Consider the following 23,362-nt stretch of genomic DNA (forward strand, 5'->3'; position numbering starts at 1 on the left):
GTCTTGAGAACTCTTCCTTTTTTCCTGCCCAAAGTGGTTACAACCTTTCATATCGGGCAGTCCATCACCTTGCCCACATTCTTTCCGCCTCCTCATCCCTCGAAAGAGAGGCTCCACAGTCTGGACCCAAAACGTGCGATCTCCTTCTTTCTAGACCGCACACGCCAGTTCCGGATGGACGACCAGCTCTTTGTTGGTTACATGGGCGCTAAGAAGGGACGGGTGGTGCGCAAGCGGACCATTTCTTGATGGGTCGTCTTGTGCATGAAGGTCTGTTACTCTTTGACGAAAAAGGAGCCTCCTGTGGGGCTGAGTGCCCATTCCACTCGGGCCACGCCGGCTAGTACTGCCCTGGGTCGGGGAGTTCCCTTGCAGGACATCTGTCAGGCAGCTACGTGGGCCTCGCTGCACACGTTTGCTAAGCACTACTGCCTGAACAGCCAAGTCCAGAGAGATGGCTTTTTCGGCCGTTCCGTTCTCCACTTTCTGGTGTGATATAGCTGTAAGAAACAGTAGTTAGTGTTAGATTCCTTACCGCCCCACCCATCCTCTCCGTTCTGCGAACCGATATGTAGGGTCAAGGTCCTCCCTTTCAGGGCCCTAGTTTTACTGCACCAGTGTCAGTTTCTATCATGGCTCTGCGTTCCTGGCACGGAAAGCTGTGTACAGAGCTGACGTCAGCGCGCAAGGGCGGCGTCTAAGTACTTGTAATGACCTGCTTTTCTGTATATTTTGGTGCTTCTGTCAGTCACCAGACATTACTTACCACATACTTTCTCAGGATCCAGAAAGACAACACATTTCACAATACTTGCCCAAGAAAGGAATAAACACTAACAACATATAAGACCATTGCCGAGGAGCTCGCAAATAACAAGTCACAACACCTCCCCAACCTAGAGGCTACACAGCAAATCACAACACCTCCCCATCCGAGAGGGTACACAGCGCATGCTCCTCCTAGCAATGTATTGGATAGAATAATTAGAATTTAGAAATTCCTGCTGGGAGCCGATTTCCCTTCCGTATCAACAACTACCCATTAGAGGGGAAACTTACCCATCCCTCTGTAAGCTCTTGGTAAAAAATGGGCCCGACCTTCCCTCACAAGAAATACAAACAAATTATATGCTCTGGGGTTTCTTTATTACACAATGATAGAATGACAAAAGAAAGAAATAACTAAACATCACAGTAAACATTCTTCACAAAAGCAATTACTGACATATACATATATGTAGAAGCTGAAAATAAAAATAATAGTTAGATACAATAGGTATACATGGAACACCTCACCATAATCTTTGTTATCTTTGCATCTGAAGAAGGTACCACAAGGTACTGCACAATGCAGGCCCCCCAATCCTCAACAACTGGATTACACCCTACAGACCCACGAGAGCGCTTCGATCAGAACATGGAAACCTCATCATGATCCCCAGGGTGAAAAAGGCCCGCGCAGGTGGCCGCCGTTTCTCAGTCAATACTGGAAAAAAATGGAACGCGCTCCCCCCGAGCCTCAGAGCGGAACCAAACCTCCTACGGTTCAGGAAGTCCCTTAAAACCCTACTCTTCCCTTGAGTCGTCGACATCCCCGACCTTCATCCCTTAGGAGCATGAGGTTTAGCGCTGGGATACCCGTTGGGTGACTACGCGCTCTAGAAAAACCTAAAATAATAATGAAGAAGGGTCTTTCTCTCTTTCCCTCTCTGGTTGGGTCAGGACTCAATGTTCCACAGTCACGACTGCACGCCTGCACTGTGATGTATCACCAGACCGCCAAGCCACCAGACCAATATCTCGCCCTCTCTCGGACCCCCTTTCTCTAATGTAGAATGCAGCTCTCCATCTAGCAAACTCCGCCTACCGTTCTCACTGGATACCTGTACCACCTCGTACCAAGTGAGCACAACAAGCAGCTGGACAAGCGTTTTGCTATGACTCCGGCATCAAGTGAGCACATTCCTCTGATAAGAACCGGTCCTCTCTAGTTTAGCAAGAGCGAATAACAACTAGGAATTAAAACATAACCTCTCACCTAAAGAGGCTCAGAAGATGGCAGCAGTTTAGAATATGGAGTTGCTCAAGCATAGGCCTCTACTCCTGCAAAGAGCCAAAATTAGTATGCAAGAAGGCATAAGATCATGCCAAAGCCAATAGGCAAGCCCTGCCATTAAGCAAGATGAAGTCACAAACAGGCCTAAATATCACTATATTAGGCTAAAATATACTGACATGGTAGTGGGCAATGGTCATACTCGAGCCACTTATCCATAAAAATAGCTCAGTCACTACAGTACTCCGACATCATTCCGGCAATCACGACGCCGACAACGGACGCGGAGCCGCAGATGACGCCTACCGACGCCCAAGGGTACTGCTGACGAAAACTTTCTGGATCCAGCCTGACGCCTGGGGATATTCTAAGGTAAGGAAGCTAACACTGACTACTGTTTCTTACAGATATATCGTTTCCGAAGGTAAGTAACTTGTGCGACTAGGAGTGAAACAAGCGCCCTCCTTACATTCATATGCACGAGGAGGGCAGAGGAATGCTGAAGAGCATCTGGTTAGGGAAAGAAGGAAACGACTGTCCCTTGGTGGCTTTAGAATGAAATACTCAACTGAGATTAAAATTAGGGGTAGGTTTCTATCTCCTCTAGCATCCCCAGGCACTTCGATGAGGACCTAGAACTGGAGGGAGGCATGCGAGGGGATGCAGTGTACAGGTGAGATGCTGCACTGGACATACTGTGCAGTTCTGAGACAGGTGGTGATTATGTGCATTGGGATGAGTGACAGGTGCAGGTGAAAGCAGGGGGAGAGTAGTGTACAAACCGAGAGATCAACAGGAAAAGTGTGCGGATGAGATGTGGCTTAAGGGCTACAGCTGCCGCTTTCGGAACCTGGGAACTGGGTTGGAGTCCCGGCATCGGTTCAACATCCTGTGATTCTGGGCAAGTCACTTAACGTCCCCATACCTAAAACAAAATTAATGTGACCTTGTATAATGTAAGTGTTCTTGTAAAGTGCTCCAATTCCGTTCGAGTTCAGGCTATATGGATTACTACGAAAAACAAGTAAACATCATGTGAAAACGGACTAAAACACAGAATAAGTATAACTTACTGGCAGCATATAGTTTGGAAAAACAGTTCAATTATTTGCATTTATAACTGTACATGCAAAAAAGACACACTGCATATGTGATATTGGTGCTTAGACGATGGGATATCTAAAAGCATCTACCATAAGCGCTTGTGCTACTGATCATCTCTTGTCGGCGGCTTAATCAGCAACAATTGAATTTTCACAGGCTGGAATTCCTCTGTTTTTTTCATTAATGACACTTGTCCTCTTAGCGATCAGATGTTGAAACCCTGGTACTCATTGAACCTACCCGAATGTTACTTAGAAGTTGCCTTCGTAAGCATGGGAAACAATCTGCTCCAGCTCTAGGATAACGATAAAATACAACTATAATCAATATTAGGAACGCGCTGACTCCAACTCCTAATCATGTGCTGCACTCAAGTTGACAATGATTACGCAGACAGCGAGGCACCCTGCACACTGTGTTTCATTGCGGCAGATGACTCCTCCGGCTAAACTGGGGTAACTATGTTCTTTGTGTGCCCTTGTCGCAGTGCATTGTTGTGGTTACTTTAAGGCAGCTGCCTGCAAATGCTTACCGGGGCTGGATCTGCAGGGGTCCAGGATTAGGAAGAGAGCCCCGAAACCATTCAAATTTCCTGGAGGGAGAACTAGCTTTGGTGGGAGGTGACTCTGAAGGATCAGACTCCGGAGTCAGGGCTTCACCCCGTGTATGGCAGGGAAGTGCTGGTTCACTTTCCTGGTCTGTATTTTTTTTGAGAGGTTTGCAGGTTTGATTTGGATGGGTGTTTAGGTTTTGTTGCCTGCGGGTCCAGGTAGTGGAGCAGAGACCGGGTGGGGGTGGGGTGCCGAGCAGCTGCCCTGCTGCTGCTCTGAAACAAATGAGGCTGGGAAGGAGCGCAGAAGGGGATACCGATGTTAGTGAGTGAGAGAGTAAAGTTGCAGCTATTCTCTTGTCTCTACCTCCTTCATGTTCAGTGTCAAAAGGGTGTGGGCGGGTCTCAGCATGGTCTCTCCACGTGTATTTATTGTTAATAAAAATGAACATAAATGCTGTGTGTGTTTAAAAAAAAAATAATAATATTAATGCTGTCGGGGAGCGCATTTGTTTCCGAGCCACGGCAAAATATCCAGTGTGCTTCTAAATAAAAATAACAAGCTGCGAGATGCACTGTGGTGGGGGAGGGGCAATGAAGTGAGGCGCGCGTGACGTCAAACAAAAAGGGAGTCGGAGAAGGGAGGGGGTAGGGGAGGGCATTCATGTGCGCGATCAAAGAAGGCAAATGCCAGCTGTGCACGTCACCCGTGCTCTTGTGCGTGTGATAGTAAGCTGGTGGCCGCTTTGGTAGCACTTTTAGAAGCGCGGTCAAAGAAGCCAAATGCCAGCTGTGCACGTCACGCGCGCTCTTGTGCGCTTGATAGCAAGCTGGTGGCCGCTTTCGTAGCACTTTTAAAAGCAGCTACTAAATGTCTCGGCCAGACCAGCCCATGGGCTGGATCATGATGAGATCTAAAAATGCGGACAATGATAGCAGTTGACCATGATGCCGGCGTTACTGTGTCCACTGCTGCATCTAAGACCCTTGTTAACCCCTTCAATGCGCGTGACAAGGTCAGCTCGTCATGGGCGTTACCTGCGCTGCGCGTGTGACGAGCTTACCTTGTCACGTAACGCGGGATTTTTCAAATCGCAGCGCGCAGCGGGAAAACCGCTAGCGCGCATGAGGTTAAAAGCGGCACCCAGAACTCTACATTGCTGTTTAAGAGATCTAGGGGGACCCTATCTGAGCCCGGCGCTTTGTTCCTAGTGAGACCCTCAATTCCCACTCTGACCTCATCCAAGGAGAAAGGAATCCGGGACAAAGACTGCTCCGGATATGACTCCTGTAAATGATCTGAAATAGAATGATTATACAGCCCTGCAAAGTGCTGCTGCCATTGCGCTGGGAGAATATTATTGCTTAGCCCGGGTCTGTTTGAGTCTTTAAAGCCGGGGTTATTAATAACTCTCCAGAAGCGAGTAGAATCCTTCATCCCCACTGCCTCTGTAAGTTCTTCCCAGGCTTCCTGCTGCAATTGTCCCTTGCGCCCCTTGACAGCTGGCTTATATTTTTTCCGGCAACCTGACACCCATTCTCTATCCGTCGGGGATTGCTTGAGAGCTGCTTTCATCTCTCAGGGCTCGTGAGGAATGTTTAACGAACCATCTTGGGGTGTCCAATCTGGCTGTAAAAGCAGGAGCTTTCAACAAGCTATTGACTAGCTGCACAACATTTCCAAAGGCCTCCACTAGTTCCACCCCTTGCACTTCCATGTCTAAGCAATTCATAATGTCCTGCTTGCCTTTAGTCCAGCGCAACCTCCTGCCTTGATCTGTTGCCACATTTACTCCCCCACCATGCCAAAAGATGCTGGTGGGTGACACGCATCAGCAAGGGATAGGACCACAGGATTTTGATCGCTAAACACACTATACTTGATACTAAAATAGGATACACAACATTTTAATGTGGAGGATACAAAGATAAAATCAATGATAGAAAGGCATCCTCTTCCCCTTAAAAGTTGGGTGAACAATTGAGCTTGACTTTATGGCAATTAAATCCAATGTATGAGTTAGTCCATGCATACTTAACAGGCCACTCAATTCCTTTCCTTCCTGTGTGTGCTCCAAGTGTGGTCCATCCCTACGCGTGCAAGACCAATCCCCCTGAGACACCATCACTTTTGGACACAAATGGCAATTAAAATCACCTGCTAAATCAAATGTGGCACTGCCTGCCCTCGCTCGTATATCATATTTAGTCTGGTGTTTAATTCTTGTTCACTAGAGGAGCACTGGGAGTACGATGGTGTGTTGTGAAAATGTATAAAAACCTACTTATAATTTGTATTAAAAAATGTTAGTCCTTGAGCAACCTGTGAGTACCAAATAAGATCTGTCCATCTGCCCTGTAATGTGAGATCTATAAATATAATCAGACCTCGCCTTGCTCTCACTGGGCCTCCTCTTGTTGCCGGGTAAAACATTTTTTATATCCCTCTATGAAGAAATTATGACTTGCTGTTTCCCAGGTTTCTTGCAAACTTATTATATGACATTCTCATCCAGGGGATACTCATCAATAGTCATAATCTATGAATAATCCCCGCCCATGTGCGGGATCCCGGAGCATATAGAAAATACATATAAATATATATGTATAAATATGTGAAACATATAATTGCAGCCTAAAAAACATTTTCTAACTGGCAAAAGTGCTGCAAAATTACATAAATTAGTATACATACAGTAGTACCCTTCCAAACCCTAAGGAAGAAAGAGCAGAAAACATTTGTATACAACAATGCTTTATTGCCATAGGAAAACCTGTAATTGCAGGCATTTGCCAGTAGGCTGCAGTAGAGTATAAAGCAAACAGAGAAAACTGACACCTTGCCTTTAAGGCATTAGAGTAGGGGTACCGTGCCTTTAAGACCTGAAGGCAACCCCCTGCTCCCATGGTGCACCACAGGTGACAGTTGGGTCAGTTCTTTTTTCCGGCTCCTTCTGTGAGGATCCTGGAGCTTGAGCTCTTCAGTTTTCAACTGAAATTGGTTTTTTGAGAGAGTTTTCTCAGATTATTCGACATTTTTTGAATAAATAAGGCTTCTGACTTATTTTTCTGTGGTAACCCATAGGAATTTCCTGTCAGAATGCCTGCTCTTTTTAGGAAATGTCCTTCTTGTGACAAAAAGATGGCTCTGAATGATCCACACTCTGTGTGTATTGTGTGTCTTCCATCTTCACACATTCCTGATCAGTGTCATCATTGTAGAAAATGTAAAAGTCGGACTCTTCGCGACAGGGAGAGAATTCGACTTCATGCCATGCAGGAGATGGACAAGAGTCACCAGGTGGGTGCTTCCTCAGCCCCTAGATCGTCTCCTACAAGCAAGCATGCCCAGAAACGGCGTCATTCCACCTCTCCTGTCTCCAGAAAGAGGAATGAAGGTCGAAGATCTCCGTCGACGCCGAGGACGCCGTCGAAAAGGCCCAGATCATCTTCACGACGTCGAAGATCTCCGCCACAGTCAAGTAAGTCGGCGTCGAGGCACCATGCTTCGGGCTCGAAGTACATGGCTGCTGCTACTTCTAAGTCTCCGTCGACGTCGAGGCTTCCGTCGACGTTGAGACACTCTCCGCCACCCCGGGAGGGATCGGCGTCGAGAGTTATGACGGCATCTAGGTCACCGCTGGCAAGCGGGCCGCCGTCGAGAGGGACTGTCAGATCCCATCCTTCGACGTCAAGGAGGTCGACGCCGAGGCGACGTCAGGAAAGGTCGCCGTCGACGCGACATCGAGGAAGGTCATCGTCGAGAAACGTCGTCGACTCGACGTCATGAAGTACCTCAACCTGATCGACGTCGAGGAAGATCGACGTCGAGGTCTCCGGATCGACGTCGAGGCTCTCAGTCTGCCTCTTCACGGCGTGATTCAAGACACCGCTCAACGCCGTTAGTCACCCAGACTTCGATGTCGAGGATTTCGCCGTCGAGGGATGAAGTGACTGCAGAGGTGGAGTCACCGGGTTCAAAGTCTTCAGGAGGAAAATCGTCATCTCCTGGCTTGAACATTGTGCAGGTTTCTCCAGAATCTACGCCCAAATCAGGGGGCAGCTTGATTTCTCATCCTCAGGGGGCTGTATCTGGACAGAGTAGTCCGGGCTCGGACTACTCCCGTACATATTCACCTTCTAAGGCGAAGACTCCAGCTAGACCAGCTAGATCTCCTCGGAGCCCCAGGAGGTCACCCAGACCAAGATCGCGAGTCAGATCACGTTCTCCAGTGCGGTCAAAGACACCTGCCAGATCAAAATCTCCAGTCAGGCCAAGACCAAGATCAAAATCTCCAGTCAGGCCAAGACCAAGATCCAAATCTCCAGTCAGGCCAAGACCAAGATCCAAATCTCCAGTCAGGCCAAGACCAAGGTCTCCATCAAGACATCGGTCTAGATCTAGGGACAGTCACAACAGGAATCGTGACAGGTCCCATGGGAGGCGACGTACAAGGTCTTCCACAAGGTCGTCATCAACTAGGTCTTCTTACCGAGATTATTCTCCGACCTATTCCTCTACGGCACCTTCCCGAGTCTCTCCGATTGATGACCTCGCGACTTTCTCAGATGTATTAGTCAGAGGAGCAACAAAGCTTAATATCACGCTGACCACTCCAGTGGTTCCCACTTCCGTGATCTTTGATACCCTCCGTCATCGGACAGCGCCCAGACCTCTACTTCCCCTGGTCCCTGGCCTCCTAGAACCAGCTATGGCTACATTCCTCACACCAGCAGTGGTGGGATCTGTTCCATCTCGAATAGCCAAAAAGTATAAGGCCCCTGCAGAGGATCCATTGTTCCTCAGATCGGATCCTCCTGCGGATTCTATCATTGTGGCGGCCGCCATGAAGTCCCATGCAGGCTCTACGTCTTCCTCAGTACCACCTGAAAAAGATAGCAAGCTTATGGACTCTTTTGGAAGGAAGGTATGCAACACCTCTTCTTCCTTTATGAAGGTGGCGAGTGCCTCTGCCTTACTTGGAAGGTACGACAGGTCTCTTTGGGACTCCATGACTCGTTTTACAGACAAGCTCCCCAAGGAAGATCGCCAAGATTTTCTGGAGACTTTGCAGGAGGGAGGCCTGGTAGCCAATCAAGTTATTAGCGCCGCAGTTGATGCCTCAGATCTTGCAGCTCATGGCTACTCAAGTGGCATTTGTTCCTGTCGTTCAGCCTGGCTCCGCCTGACAGGGCTCAAACCAGATGCCCAGAAGAAGATTTTGAATTTGCCCTTCAATGGGAAATCTCTGTTTGGTCCACACGCGGACGACAAAATGTCCAAAATGAAAGCTGAAATGGACACCGTCAAAGCTGTGGGATTAGAAAAGCGCAAGGAGTTCAAGAAACGCTTTCGCCAAGGTAACCGGAAGGCCTTCCAACAGAAGGTTCAAACCCCTCAGTGGCAGACCCAGTCGCAACAGAAGACGCAGTTCCAGCAGCGTCGTCCTGGCAGAGGAAGAGGTGGCAATACCAGACAGCAGTTCAACTCAAAACAACCTCCTAAGCCCTGAGCCATTGCTTCCTCCAAGTCTGTTCACCACTCCGGTGGGAGGGAGTGTTTCTCATCATCTGACAGAGTGGCAATCCATTACAAAAGACAGATGGGTGCTGAGTATTGTGCAGCATGGTTACTTGCTGAAGTTCAAATCTCCTCCTCCTCAGCTGTTTCCCCAGTTGCAACATCTTCCACGTTACAAGACTCAATTGCTACAAGACGAAGTCTCCGTCCTTCTAGAGAAAATGGCCATAGAAGAGGTTCCCTTGATTCACAGAAATCAAGGAGTGTACTCACGATATTTCCTGGTTCAAAAACGAGGATCTGTCAAAGAATACAGACCCATCCTAGACCTTCGAAGGTTAAACAAGTTCATACGAAAAGAAAAGTTCTGTATGCTTGCCCTGCACCAGATCTTCCCACACCTACACCAGGGGGACTGGATGTGTGCCATCGACTTGCAGGACGCCTACTTCCACATACCAGTGTCCATCAAACATCGGAAGTTTCTAAGATTTCAGATCGGACGTCGTCACTACCAATATCGAGTACTGCCGTTTGGCCTGGAATCTGCACCTCGGACATTCTCAAAATGCATGGCGGTGGTGGCTGCTTTTCTCCGCAAAAGAAAGATCTTAGTCTATCCATATCTAGACGATTGGTTGTTGAAGAGCTCCACTCCGTCTCTGCTTCAGAACCATCTCTCGTTCTGCCTCAAACTGATGAAGTCGTTGGGTCTTCATGTCAATCTGAAGAAATCAGTTCTCAACCCCTCCAAGCGGATCCACTACCTGGGTGCTTCTCTGGACTCACTTCAGGCAAGCGTGTGTCCTTCGGAAGAGAGGTTGTCATCTATGCTTCTGAAGGTTCGCCTTCTTCTGGACAATCAGGCCCCAACAGCCAGACAAGTGTCCTCTAGGCTGGGATCGATGGCATCATGCATTTACATTGTGCCCAATGCTCGCCTTCACATGAGACCTCTGCAACAAGCCCTCGAGGATCAGTGGTCTCAAAGATCGGATCAGTGGGAAGACCGAGTCATGCTTCCTCAAGGAGCCAGGGACTCGATCAGATGGTGGTTGAAACAATCCAATCTTCTACGAGGAGTTCCGTTTCATCGTCCTCCTCCATCTCAGTCAATCGTCACGGATGCCTCCCTCCAAGGCTGGGGTGCTCACATGGACCAACTCCAAGTTCAAGGCCTTTGGTCCGAGATAGAGCAAGGCTACCATATAAACTTCCTGGAGCTGCGAGCAGTCCATCTTGCTCTCAAGTCTCTTTATCCTGCCCTGCGCACCAAACACCTCCAGATTCAGACGGACAACACAACAAAGATGTTCTATCTGAACAAGCAGGGAGGCACAAGTTCAAGAGTCTTGTCTCTGGAAGCACAAGCCATCTGGCACTGGCTCCTAGCAAGAGGCCTGTCCGTCGTGGCAGTTCATCTACCAGGAATTCAAAACGTCCAAGCAGACTGCCTCAGCAGAATCTTCGTCGAAGCGCACGATTGGGTGCTCAACGAGGAAGTGGCTCAAGAAGTTTTTCGGTGTTGGGGCGTACCAGACGTAGACCTGTTCGCAGACGCGGACAACGCAAAATGCCTCGTCTTCGCGTCCAGGTTCCCCCAACATGGATCACTGGGGAATGGCCTTTTGATCAGCTGGTCTCAAACGTTACTCTACGCCTTTCCCCCCCTGCCTCTGATCCCGGCAGTGATCCAGAAGTTCTACACGACCAACACCAGAATGATCCTGATAGCACCAGAGTGGCCACGCCAGTGGTGGTACCCCGATCTCCTTCAGATGTTGGAGGTTCCTCACCGGCGCCTACCATGCCGTCCAGACTTGCTGACCAAAGACCAGGGGAGGGTGTTGCACCCCAACCTTCCTTCCCTTCGCTTGACGGCATGGCTCCTGAGGTCATCCAGTATGGACATCTAGACCTTCCAGCAGACTACATGACTATTCTTAAAGAATCAAAGCGACCCTCCACTAGGAAGTCTTACGCTTTCAAGTGGAAGAGGTTTTTCATATGGTGTCGGGAGCATTCTCTTGACCCGGTACATGGCCAAGAGCAGGTGATTCTTCCATACCTTTTGCATTTAGCAAGATCAGGCTTGAAATATCCCTCCATCAGGGTTCATTTAGCTGCCATCACAGCATATAGGAAGTCTCCCAATCAGACATCTTTCTTCCTTATGCCTGTAGTTAAGGATTTCCTAGAAGGCCTGAAAAAAGTGTTCCCACCGGTGAGGTCTCCCTCTTCTCCCTGGGAGCTGAATATTGTACTGACTAAGCTGATGAGTGGTCCTTTCGAGCCTATCCATAAGGCCTCTTTGCAGCACTTGACCTGGAAAGCTGCCTTTTTAGTGGCGATTACCTCTGCCCGTAGGGTCAGCGAAATCCAGGCCTTGTGTTGCAAGGAACCTTACACAGTTTTTCATGCCAATAGGGTGGTTTTAAGAACACACCCAAGTTTCCTGCCTAAGGTGGTTTCAGACTTTCATATCACCCAGTCTATCACCTTACCTACCTTTTTTCCTAATCCTTCCACTCCCCCGGAGAGGTCATTACACTCCCTTGATCTCCGGAGGGTCCTGAAGTTTTACTTGTCAAAAACCCTGCCTCTGAGAAAGTCTGACCGGCTTTTTGTTAACTATGGCAATACTAATACTGGTCTGTCAGCTTCCAAACGGTCAATTTCTCGCTGGATTGTCTCCTGTATAGCTTTTGCTTATCAACTAGCTAACAAAACCTTGCAGGGTAGACCACATGCACATTCTACCAGAGGGAAAGCTTCCACTACAGCTCTCCTTCGTAATGTTCCTATCTCTGAAATTTGTAAAGCGGCAACTTGGCGGTCTGTCCATACCTTTACCCGTCATTATTGCCTGGACTCAGATACTCAGGCCGATGCCAGAGTAGGGCAGGCCTCTTTAAGGAACTTGTTTGCTTAAGATGTATTGCCAATATATGTCTTAGCTTTTCTGTGAAGTTTTTACACTTCTTGCTCGTCCGCGAGACTTTGGGTATGAGCTTGCTAATCTATTCATAGATTATGACTATGGATGAGTATCCCCGGGATGAGAAGGATTAGTTACTTACCTGTAATCCTAGTTCTCATCCAGGGGTATGCTCATCAAAGTCATAAGCTCCCGCCCACCTCCCCGGACGAGCAAAGTTACTAAGTTATGAGATGTTTTATTATGGATCTCCTCAGGTGTTATTCACCTCCAAAAAGAACTGACCCAACTGTCACCTGTGGTGCACCATGGGAGCAGGGGGTTGCCTTCAGGTCTTAAAGGCACGGTACCCCTACTCTAATGCCTTAAAGGCAAGGTGTCAGTTTTCTCTGTTTGCTTTATACTCTACTGCAGCCTACTGGCAAATGCCTGCAATTGCAGGTTTTCCTATGGCAATAAAGCATTGTTGTATACAAATGTTTTCTGCTCTTTCTTCCTTAGGTTTTGGAAGGGTACTACTGTATGTATACTAATTTATGTAATTTTGCGGCACTTTTGCCAGTTAGAAAATGTTTTTTAGGCTGCAATTATATGTTTCACATATTTATACATATATATTTATATGTATTTTCTATATGCTCCGGGATCCCGCACATGGGCGGGGATTATTCATAGATTATGACTTTGATGAGTATACCCCTGGATGAGAACTAGGATTACAGGTAAGTAACTAATCCTTTCTTCATATAGAGTAACTATTGCTCGTTTTTTTATTTACTTGATAAGCCTGCTATATTCCATGAGATTACCTTCATTTCTGCCCTACTCTGCCCTTCCGTAAAATCAGCTAAATGGGAAATGCTAACCGTGGTGACTACCTCATCTGTATTTTCCTCCCTTAAATTACTTAAATCTCTAATCTCACTGTAGGTTTGTATAGGGCGACCCAAGTTGTGCTCCTCTTCCCTCACCGTTCTGCCTCTTTCGGCCATAGGAATAACACGATCTCTACCCACACCCATCCCGGGGCGTAGTCCATCAATGTCATTTAGGTCCCTTAAAGGGGCAAATGTATTATTTGTAATCATTGAATTGGCCCACACAGCTGATTCCTCCTGTTGAGATGCATAGAAATGTTGTTGATTAAAGCCAACAGAGGGTCTATAAAGGTAACAGTTTAATCCCTGACTCTACTAGAATTAGGTTCTTACTGTCAGAGAGCATCTTACGTGCCAGTTCAGGATATCTGAGCGTAACAATCACACTGTCGCCTGGAAAAAGGTTCATGGTTCTACCGCTCCAGGACACTCTCCTTGCCATCAGAATATGCCGATGATCTTTAATATTAAAACCTATATACCTACACATCCAGTGTGCCACCTTATTGATCAACTGTACAGGAGATTCCTCACATGAGGCAGTATGCATTGGAACGCCAGTCAGGACCACTGTGTAAGGGCAGCATGCCGGTGGGAGATCTATAACAGGTAAATCTTAAGGTGCTCCTGACAGCTACCAGAGATATCTCCTTTATTTGCTGCTGCCCAATGTTCTCCCTTAAAACCCTTTCCTGACCTCTCTGCTGCGACATGCGATTACCCTTGGTCGCTGTTTCAGACTCCCTTAGCCCTAGGTTCCTATTGCACCCCTTAAATTGAGTTGTCTCACGATTTAGTGGGGGTTCATGAGCTGTGCTAGTGCCCAAATTCCCAACTTGTGTGTTGCGAGGCCCTCCCACGGATTCCACCTCCACCGATCCACACAGCACAGGTAATTCCGGGGCCAGAAGAGCCCCAGCTGGACACAATTACAGGAGCTTACCCAATGAGTAGTTGGTGCCATACTTGACGGTTTTTGAGTTTTGCGTCTGCCTTTGCCAAGCACTTCCCCTCATACGTTTAGCAGGTGGCTCTCTACTGCCTGCTACAAGTGATCTTGCCGGGCTTTCCACCCTGCCCCTCACTGCGCCTTTAGATCTGGTCACCACCTCACTGGTAGCCATACCAGACACACTTGCAGTGTATGTAGGGGTGGAGAATGCTGAAGACACCCCAGGCACCGTCATCAAAGGAGCAGAGCAATCCGAATCCACCTCCTTATTCTGGGCAGGATTAGTGCTATTAGACTCCTCTACATTGATAGCCTCCACTGTGATTGTTGTTGGTGAAGCAGCAGGCACCCGACTATATTTAAACCTGCAAGCTGAGTGCGTAAATGGTCAACGTTATGATGTGACCCCGATGGTGATCTCGCCACGATCATACCACCTATCGAGGACCTTTTTTGGGCTACAAGAGAATCCAAGGAGAGTCTTTTCTCAGCTGTATTTGGTGTGTCAAAAGCGACTCAGCCCTGGTCAGGAACGCATCCAGAGTCGCCACAGCTCCCCCTACGGATAATGTACCTACAGCTTTGTGTTTGCTCATTTTGGATGTTATCTGAAGTCACTTAATGAACTTAATGTGCCTCCGAGTATAGCTATATATAGCTGTGCCTCTATGGAGAGAACTTATACCCACTGCAGCAGCAGTCATAGGCTGATTGGTTGGCTCAGTAAAGCCCTAGGAGGGCACGCATAGGTCTCCTTTCTGGGCCTTCAGAAGAAATTGGAAATCCAAATAGAACAATCGCTACATGATAAGAATGAGACAGAGTGCTTCTGTATCCCTACACAGTTTTACTTAACACCAGGTTCAAATACATCTAGTACAACATCCTTCACAGAGCCTCCCTCTCCCTAGCAGGCATTAATAAAATGTTCCCAGAGTCCGTTGACTCATGTTCTTGCTGCAACAAGGATACAGTGGATTTCCAATCCATGCTCTACTTTGCCACGATAATTCACTCTCTTTTAGCTGTCATATGCTGCACCAGCCATGAGTCCGGAAGCATTAAAAAATGCTCCCAGAGGCCATTGCCTCCTGTTCTTGGTGTAGCAAGAATACAGCAGATTTCCAACAAATGCTGTGGAGTTCCACATCCCTGATGATCTAATGTGCCATGATCACTCACACTCTTCTAGCTGTCTAACGCTGCATGATCCTTGAGTCTTGGCAGATTTTTGCATTGGGCCTCTTCAAACGCATCAAAAAAAGAAATTTTCTTTTTAGATGTGGCTTTGTTCTTAGGTAAATGTTCAATGACATTGAAGTGGAAAGCAAGCACACTGCCTTCTAGGGTGACTTGGGGACATGCAACACTTAAATGTGCAGAAACTGAGAGCGCTATTCTGAGACTAATAATGCAAACTAATGAGCACTTGGGCAGACAGACTAAATCTATATAAGCCTGCAGTTCAATCATTGCCTTTGTGGTGCCAGTATCAAAACCTATTGAAAGCGATTCTGATTTTTCAGTAGATCCCAACGCAGACAGTCGTCACAGATGCCTCTTCTGCGATGGGATACACAGATGGGCCATTTTCAGGTTCCGAGAACTGAGTCAGTATAGGAAAGGTCTTAACACCTCTCAACTGTAATTGAGAGCAGTTCATCAGACTCTAAAGTATTTCCTTTATTCATTCAAGACATAGTTCCCTTTTCTTACAGACAGATAAAAACAATGTACTATCTGAACCAGCAAGGAAGGATTATTTCCAAACCGTTCCTCCTGCAAGCACAAATGATCTAGAAGTGGATCCTGGCGAGAGACTTAAGATCATTGCTGTTCACATCTCAGGTGTGCAGAATGCAGAGGCAGCCGTGCTCCTCAGGTCTTTCCAGGAAAATCGTGAATGGATACTGCATGACTAAGTTCTGCAAAGCTTCTGTAGGGATTTTTCACACTTGAGCCTTTTGGCAGATGCATGAAACGAGGAACTGTCAACCAGGGTCAAGGGGAAATGCCCCTTCGATAGATTGGGGAAGTATATATCTTTATACCTTTTTTCTGATCCCTTTGTTTCCAGCAGTGCTAATTAGGCTGCCCTACTGTGAAGTTGGAATGATGCTCATAGCTCCAGGGTGGCCTCACATGTGGTGGTTACAGACCTACTACAACTAAGGGAGAAAACGCACTAAAGGCTTCTGTGCAGACTGAATCTCTGTAAAATGTTCATGGGACAGATCATGCATCGAAGCCTCTGTTGTTTAACGTAGTGTCCTGGATCCATACAATATGGGTGTCTGCATTTTACACACAACTCTGGACATTCTGAAAGAAGCAAATCGTCCGTCCGCCGAAACATAATAAGCTTTCAAGTGGACGAAATTCTGCTTCTGGTGCATCCAGAACAGCAATGACTCTTCCATAGTTTGAAAAGAAATCGTACTCCCTTAACTTATATTTTGCAAGGTTTTGGTTGCTTTTTTCCTCATCTAAAATACACCTTGTAGCGATTACTGCATATAGACCTTCTCCTTCAGAAACCTCTTTTATTAAAATACCTGTGGCAAAAGATTTCATAGATGGGATAGGAAGGGTGTTTTCCCCCTTTAGGTATCCATTCCTGTCCTTTGAGCTTCAAATTGTACTTTCTAATGTTATGGCTTCCCTGTTTGAACCTATAGATAAGACATTTGTACGACATCTGACTAGGAAGACTGTTTTTTCTGATAGCTATCACTTCAGCTTGTGGGGTCAGCAAGATTTATGCGCTATGAAGTCAAGCTCATACAACATATGTCATAAGGATAGAGAGGTAAGAGGACTCATCCGAACTATCTGCCCAAGTAAATTTTAGATTTTCATGTCAATTAGACCATTACTTTGCCAGCTGTCTTTTAACTCCTTCAGCCCCTGCGGGAAGAACCCTTCACACTCTTCATGTAAAGAAAGCATCAAAATTCTATTTGGGCAAAAACTAACAATGTTAGACAATTTGAACATATGTTTCTGAATTAGGGTCCTGTTAGAACAGGCCTATCCACTACGAAGCAATCCATCTGTAGGTGGATACGTTCCTGTTCCTTACTGTGTTACCATCTTGCAAAGTGATCTATTCTTAGCAGTAACAAAGCCAATTCTGTTTGTTGCTATTGAGAAATCCTTGGAGTAAAAGTAAATCTTACATACATGTAATCTCCAGGAGAATCCTCTTCAAAGTTATAAGCAAACCTCCCTCCTCTGGAGTAGAATGAACAGAAAAAAGTGTTGGTATTATAATCTGGAGTCTCTCTTACCATAAAACTGACCTGATGTAACTGTCAACCTTGGGGGATGATGGGACACTGAAGGAAGAGGAATCCTTAAAGGTACAGTGACAGTTTTTTTAGCCTAGATCTGTGGAATCATGTCGGTCAACATTATGCTGCTTTTCCTTTCTTTTCTTTTGAAAAATGTTTTGTAAAAGATGCTTTTAGTCACTTTTTATTACATTAGTGACGGTTTAGAGGTAATTGGCTTGATTTTTAATGGTGAAACAAATGAACTTTGATCAATTTTATCCTTTATTAAGCTTCAATTGTTTTTATGAAAATCAATTATCTGCATTTGTGTGTATATGAGTCTGTATATAAATATATATGTGCGTGAACGCGCATATTTTGAAGTGCTCCCGGATCATATGCGCTGGTGGGACAATACAGTGCTTATCATTTTGATGAGGATTCTTCTGGGGGAGATCTAGGAATACAGGTCATGTTTCCTGCTTTATTCTATTCAAATGAAGAAGTTATTCATTCGTAAATAGCTTGACATTTTTTTCCGCAAATGGTTTTAAGTAAATTAGTTATGTTAAATGAGCTTTCATTGATGCTTGGGAAAACGACTGCACTAGATTGGCAAGAGCATAAGCTTTACTACATGGCAATACATTCTTTCTGCTTAGAACTTGGTTGTGTGAATACTAGAGTTTGTAATGATTTTTTTTATGTTCTTAAAACATTTATATTATATGTATATGAATGTTAATAATATGAGTTTAATCCAAGCATTATTTGATTTAAAGGAACCATCAACTTTTTACATGCTGACTGTGACAAATTTAGACATCCACTTCTGCATATACAGAAGACTCCAGATGACTGTCCCGTCATAGCTATTGATAGCTTTAGACATATGTATGTCTTCCCAGAATTCAGTGATTTGTCGTGAGTACACTTTCCTTTCCTTTTTCTGATCATTTAAATCGCTTCTAAAAAGACTTCACAAAAATAACATTCCTTATTGAATTAATAAGAAGTGTACGGATTTTAAGAATGTAGCATAATTAAAGGCTGTGTTAAAATGACTGCTGTTGGATGGGTGGGTGCATGTTAGTGAAGCTGTTTCTGCAGATATGGCCTACTTGCCAATGTAAGTTAGGCTTTTCAAAAGCCCTCTCTCTCCCAGATCTTGCTTACATACTCAATTGCATCAATGTCATTTCTTATTTCCGTAATATTTCCTTAAAGCGCTATGGGGTGCTTGCTACACCTAGTTACTATTGTCAGTGCATCTCTCACTCAACTGTCTTCCACCTCGACAACCCCAGCGACCCCAACTCCATCACCCTTCTTGCCAACCTTACCAACATTGTAATGACGCTGCTAGGCACCACCACCACCCACAAGGCAGGACACACTTTGGACCCTATCTTCGCAGGAGGGGACAACATCTGCTTCAGCCACACCACCCAGCCCCTCTGGACAGGCCAACACTTCGTCCACTTCTTCTCGAAACCCATTGCACACAGGCCTACACCACGCCCCATGCTGAAACTGGGGCAAGGTCACCAAAGATCACCTCAACTCCGCCCTCAGTCGCACCCCTCCACGACCGACAACAACTCTGCTGCCAACGAACTCCACAGATGTATCGCCAACTGCGCAAACAAGTCTGCCCCCCTCCAGAACTCCGACAGACAACGCACCACGAAAGCTACCTGGTTCACCACAGACCTCCGAGAATACAAGCACACCTGTTGACGACTCTAGAAAGCTTGGAGGAACAGCAAAACTTGGGAAGCCCGCACCGCCTAGGAGACCGCCATGACATAACACCACCAACTCATCAGATCCACGAAGAGAAACTTCACCCAGGAAAGAATCCTTTCCAACTCACGCAACTCAAAGGAACTCTTCAACATCATACAAGAATTCACCAAGCCCCCCAGCAAAACCTCTGATGTCCCTCCCTCCCAGGACCTATGCAACAAACTCCACGCCTTCTGCCATCACAAGATCAGGACTCTGTGAAAACTTTGACTAACAGAACCAAGGCACTAGCAACGCCACCCAGCTGACCATCACCGCCTGGACCCCTGTCACCACAGATGACATCGCAAAGTCCATGAAGAGCATACTCTCCGGAGCTTCCACTGACTCCTGCCCGCCGCACATCTTGCACAGGGTGGCTTCCGCCATATCACCTGCACTACGACGCCCAGTCAACTGGCCCCTTGAAATAAGCACATTCCCCGATGACTGGAAACTCACAGAAGTCAAACCCCTCCACAAGAAGCCCTCTCCAGACCCGATGGACCGCAAGAACTACAGACCCATCTCCCTCCCCTTCCCTGCCAAAGTCACCGAAAAGGTCATCACTAACCAGCTCACACACTCCATAGAATCCAACTCGATCCTCAACACTTCTCAATCCGGATTCTGTAGCAACCACAACACAGAGACCGCCCTCGTAGGTGCCACGGATGACATCCGCACTATCCTCGACCTAGGCCATACAGCAGCCCTCATCCTACTAGACCTCTCAGCAGCCTTCAACACCGTCTCCCACCGCACACTAGCTGCCAGACTCCACAACGCCTTCATTCAGGGAACTACCCTTGACTGGATCCGCTCCTTCCTCGTCGGCCGAACTCAAATGAATAAGACTCCCACCCTTCCTCGCCGAACCCACAGAGATCAGTTGCGGAGTACCCCAAGGATCCTCCCACAGCCCCACACTCCTCAACATCTACATGGCCCCACTCTCAACCATTGTCAGAAAACACGAACTCAGCATAGTATTCTATGCCGAAGACACCCAGCTCATCCTCTCCATCACCAAAGAACCCGGCATCACCAGACACAGTTTCCAGGATGGAATGAAGGACGTCGCATCCTGAATGAGCAGCAGTTGCCTGAGGCTTGACTTGGAGAAAACGGAAGTCTTCGTCCTCTGATCTACCCCCTCCACTTGAGACAACACCTGGTCGCCCTCTGCAACCCTCCCACTCACCACACCAACCTCATCATACTCTACTCCTCCCTCACCATAAACCGACAGATTAACGCTGTATCTTCCATGTGCTTCAACACCCTCTGCATACTCTGCAAGACCTTCAAGTGGATCCCCCCCTACCCCCCCACCACCGAATCCAGAAAGCCCCTCACCCATGCACTCCAACCAACAGACTGGACTACAGGAACGCCCAGAATCAACAAATCTCTACTCTGCAAACTCCAGGCCGTCCAGAATTCTGCAGCCAGAATCGTCCTCAACATCCCACAACAAGACCACATCACACAGCACCTATGAGACTTCTACTGGCTCTGTCGAAAAAAGAGTGACTTTCAGCCTGCTCACACATGCCTCCAAAGCCCTCCACAACACCAGACCCAAATACCTGAACATTAGAATCTCCTATTTTCCCAAGAGGAACCGCCACTCCGCCAACCTTGTCCTGGCCGAAATCCCACACGTCCCCAGAAACAAAATGGGAGGAATATCCTTCTCCTACATCCGGCCAAGACCTGGTACGAACTCTCCCTCAGCATCAGGCGAACCCCCACACTGCAAGCATTCAGGATGAGCCTCAAGACCTGGCTCTTCGGATGATCCGGAGCAACCCGAAATCCCTCCTTCCCAGCGCCTTGAGACCCTCACGGGTGAGAAGTGTGCTTTACAAACCCTTGATTGATTGATTGATTGAAAGTATCTTGCCTGGAGCTCAAGACAGGCCATATTCTCCCGCTCCTAAGGAAAGGTATACTAGACTCTAATGACTAGGCTAACTACCGGCCCAACTGTTACCGGCAAGAGCATTGACAAAGCTGTCTGAGTTCAACTCGAGATCACATCACTAATAACCATCTACAGATCATGCTGCAGCATGAAGACCGTTAACTTGTACATCGTAGATGAAGCCCTCTTGACGGTGTGCCCTGTCTTTTTACTTCCACCAATGTCTGGTGCTGCACAACATCAGCAGTGGAAGGGGTTTGGCACAGCGAACAGGGTGACGCTGGAATATGGGGATCATGGTTCGATCCCCGGCACCGGTGGCAGGTCAGCCCAGCACCATGTGACTCTGGGCAATAGCTTGCTTAATCTTCCCCACGGCCCCCAGCGCCAGGATGCCTTCGGGTAGCTGTTCGCGCTTTACAAATACTGGATTGACAAATACTGGATTAACACTGCAAGCTTATAAAATATAAATACCTGCAATGCTAGCTTGGAGAATTAAGAAAAAAAGCAGTATAGAGGAGATTCAGTGGTACGTTGTCCCATTAGGTGTAAAAGGTGGTCATCTGTAAGACCTCGCATATGGTTGACTAAACCTAGAGGTGCAAAATCATAATTGGTGTAAAATCGCCATGCGTGAAAAATGTTTATTTGCCCACATCACATTTATCTGCAAGATTACATCTAGCGTGCATACTCACCCTAAATGCAGTGTAAGCAGCAACACACTCCGGAGCAAAAATCACAGGTATATGTGCAAACACAGTTCAGTGCAAAATCACACTGGGTGTTAAGTCAGTTGGAGCGTTGTATTCTCTTTAGTTGCAAAACCATGGAGTATTGAAAGAAATGTAGTAGTAAGATGTTTCTTTAAGTTTAAGTGTAAAGGTTGTGCAGCAGTGTGCATATCTTTTTGTTTACCCCATGTTGAGGTACAATATCATTATGTGTGGAAAACATTTAGGAGCGCAAATCACATTTAGATTCACAGTCCTACATGGTTCGAAGTGAAGCTGCATGGCGTCATCACATTTAGAAGCATAAACCTGTTTAAGAGCAAAATTACATTAAAGTGCAAAATTCTTCTTAATGGACGTCAAATGGAGAGTGGAAACACTTTTGGGAGCCCAAGAGTATCAAATGCATATTTAAATGTGTTTTATATAGGTGGAAAATCTCCCATTGTGCAGCATCAACATGAATATGAGAACACTTTTACGGCCATATAAGAGCCTCTATTACAGAGCAAAGCCACTTCCCTCTTTAATATATCCACTGTAATGGAAAACACTGTTGAAACAGGTGAACTCACATACAATAGCTAATAGCGAGTTTGAAATACTCTTTCAGCCTGATCCAAATTATAAATGACAATTTCTTCATGTAGTACCCCATTCTAGACATGGCTGGCCAAAAGCCTGTTCTTGAGACTTCAATATGGTTTAGTTCCTCTCAAAGGCCATACATTTGGTCGCTTAACAGGATTATTGGTACACAGCTGGCATCTAATTACAAGGAGGAAAGTCTGACCCATGTAATGTGTGTGCCCAGCCCTGAAGAATTTAATATCCTATTTGCTGGAACTGTTGTTCCGCAAACACTGGATAAGACAATGCAATACAGTAATCTCTGAGTGCCATTAACAGTGTGGACGTGCAGCTATCAGTAAGATGTGTGAAATTTCTTAGAGAGGCATGAAAGCTACTGAATCGAAATTTGCCTAGCTTACGTAACGGTAAGTTTCAATTCTATTAAGGACACGGAGGCGAGGATTATGCTATATCTTCCTTCGCTTTATTAACATAAAGAAACCACAGCAGCTCAGGAAAAGATATAATAAGAACACAAGATGCTTTAAACATAAAGCATTGACGTAATGTTCAACAAAAAATCAACCACAACTCCCAAGAGTCTCTTTGCTTATAATAATAGTCCACAGTCCTTTGTCTCTGTTCATCGTCCCTATATAACCGGACTTCCCATCATCTTCCTCCTCTTTCTTCGCGCAGATCACGCTTAAGCCTCATTGGTCCTGTTTAGCACCGTCGTCGCCTGCCAAAAAAGGAACAGCATCAGCGAGGTGGCCCAGGAAATGTGACAACAAGGCGAGGAGCATGTAGAGAACAACACAGTACTGACAACGTAAAGGAAAACGCTTTACTTACTGCCATACGGGTGGGTAGAGACACCACCGTAGTCCGGGTGGGATAATCCTCGCCTCCGTGTCCTTAATAGAATTGAAACTTACCGTTACGTAAGCTAGGCAAATTTCGATTCTATGGCAGGACCGGAGGCTTCAGATTATGCTAGTTTAAAGCTTACTTACCACCAACTGAGCCAAATCCACCACCGGCTTAAAATAAAACCTCT

General features: G+C 46.5%; 1 protein-coding gene across 1 annotated transcript in view; it reads left to right on the forward strand.

Moving 5' to 3' along the window:
• Nucleotides 1-23,362, forward strand: part of ERP44 (endoplasmic reticulum protein 44) — a 444,092-nt gene that overhangs the window by 311,592 nt on the left and 109,138 nt on the right. Inside the window, exon 6 of the mRNA XM_086967410.1 lies at nucleotides 18,057-18,198. Coding sequence (XP_086823536.1) covers nucleotides 18,057-18,198 — 142 coding nt within the window. The remainder of the gene's footprint in view (nucleotides 1-18,056; nucleotides 18,199-23,362) is intronic.

Source organism: Lissotriton vulgaris, chromosome 4_1 (genome assembly GCF_964263255.1).
Source record: "Lissotriton vulgaris chromosome 4_1, aLisVul1.2, whole genome shotgun sequence".
Classification (NCBI taxonomy): domain Eukaryota; kingdom Metazoa; phylum Chordata; class Amphibia; order Caudata; family Salamandridae; genus Lissotriton; species Lissotriton vulgaris.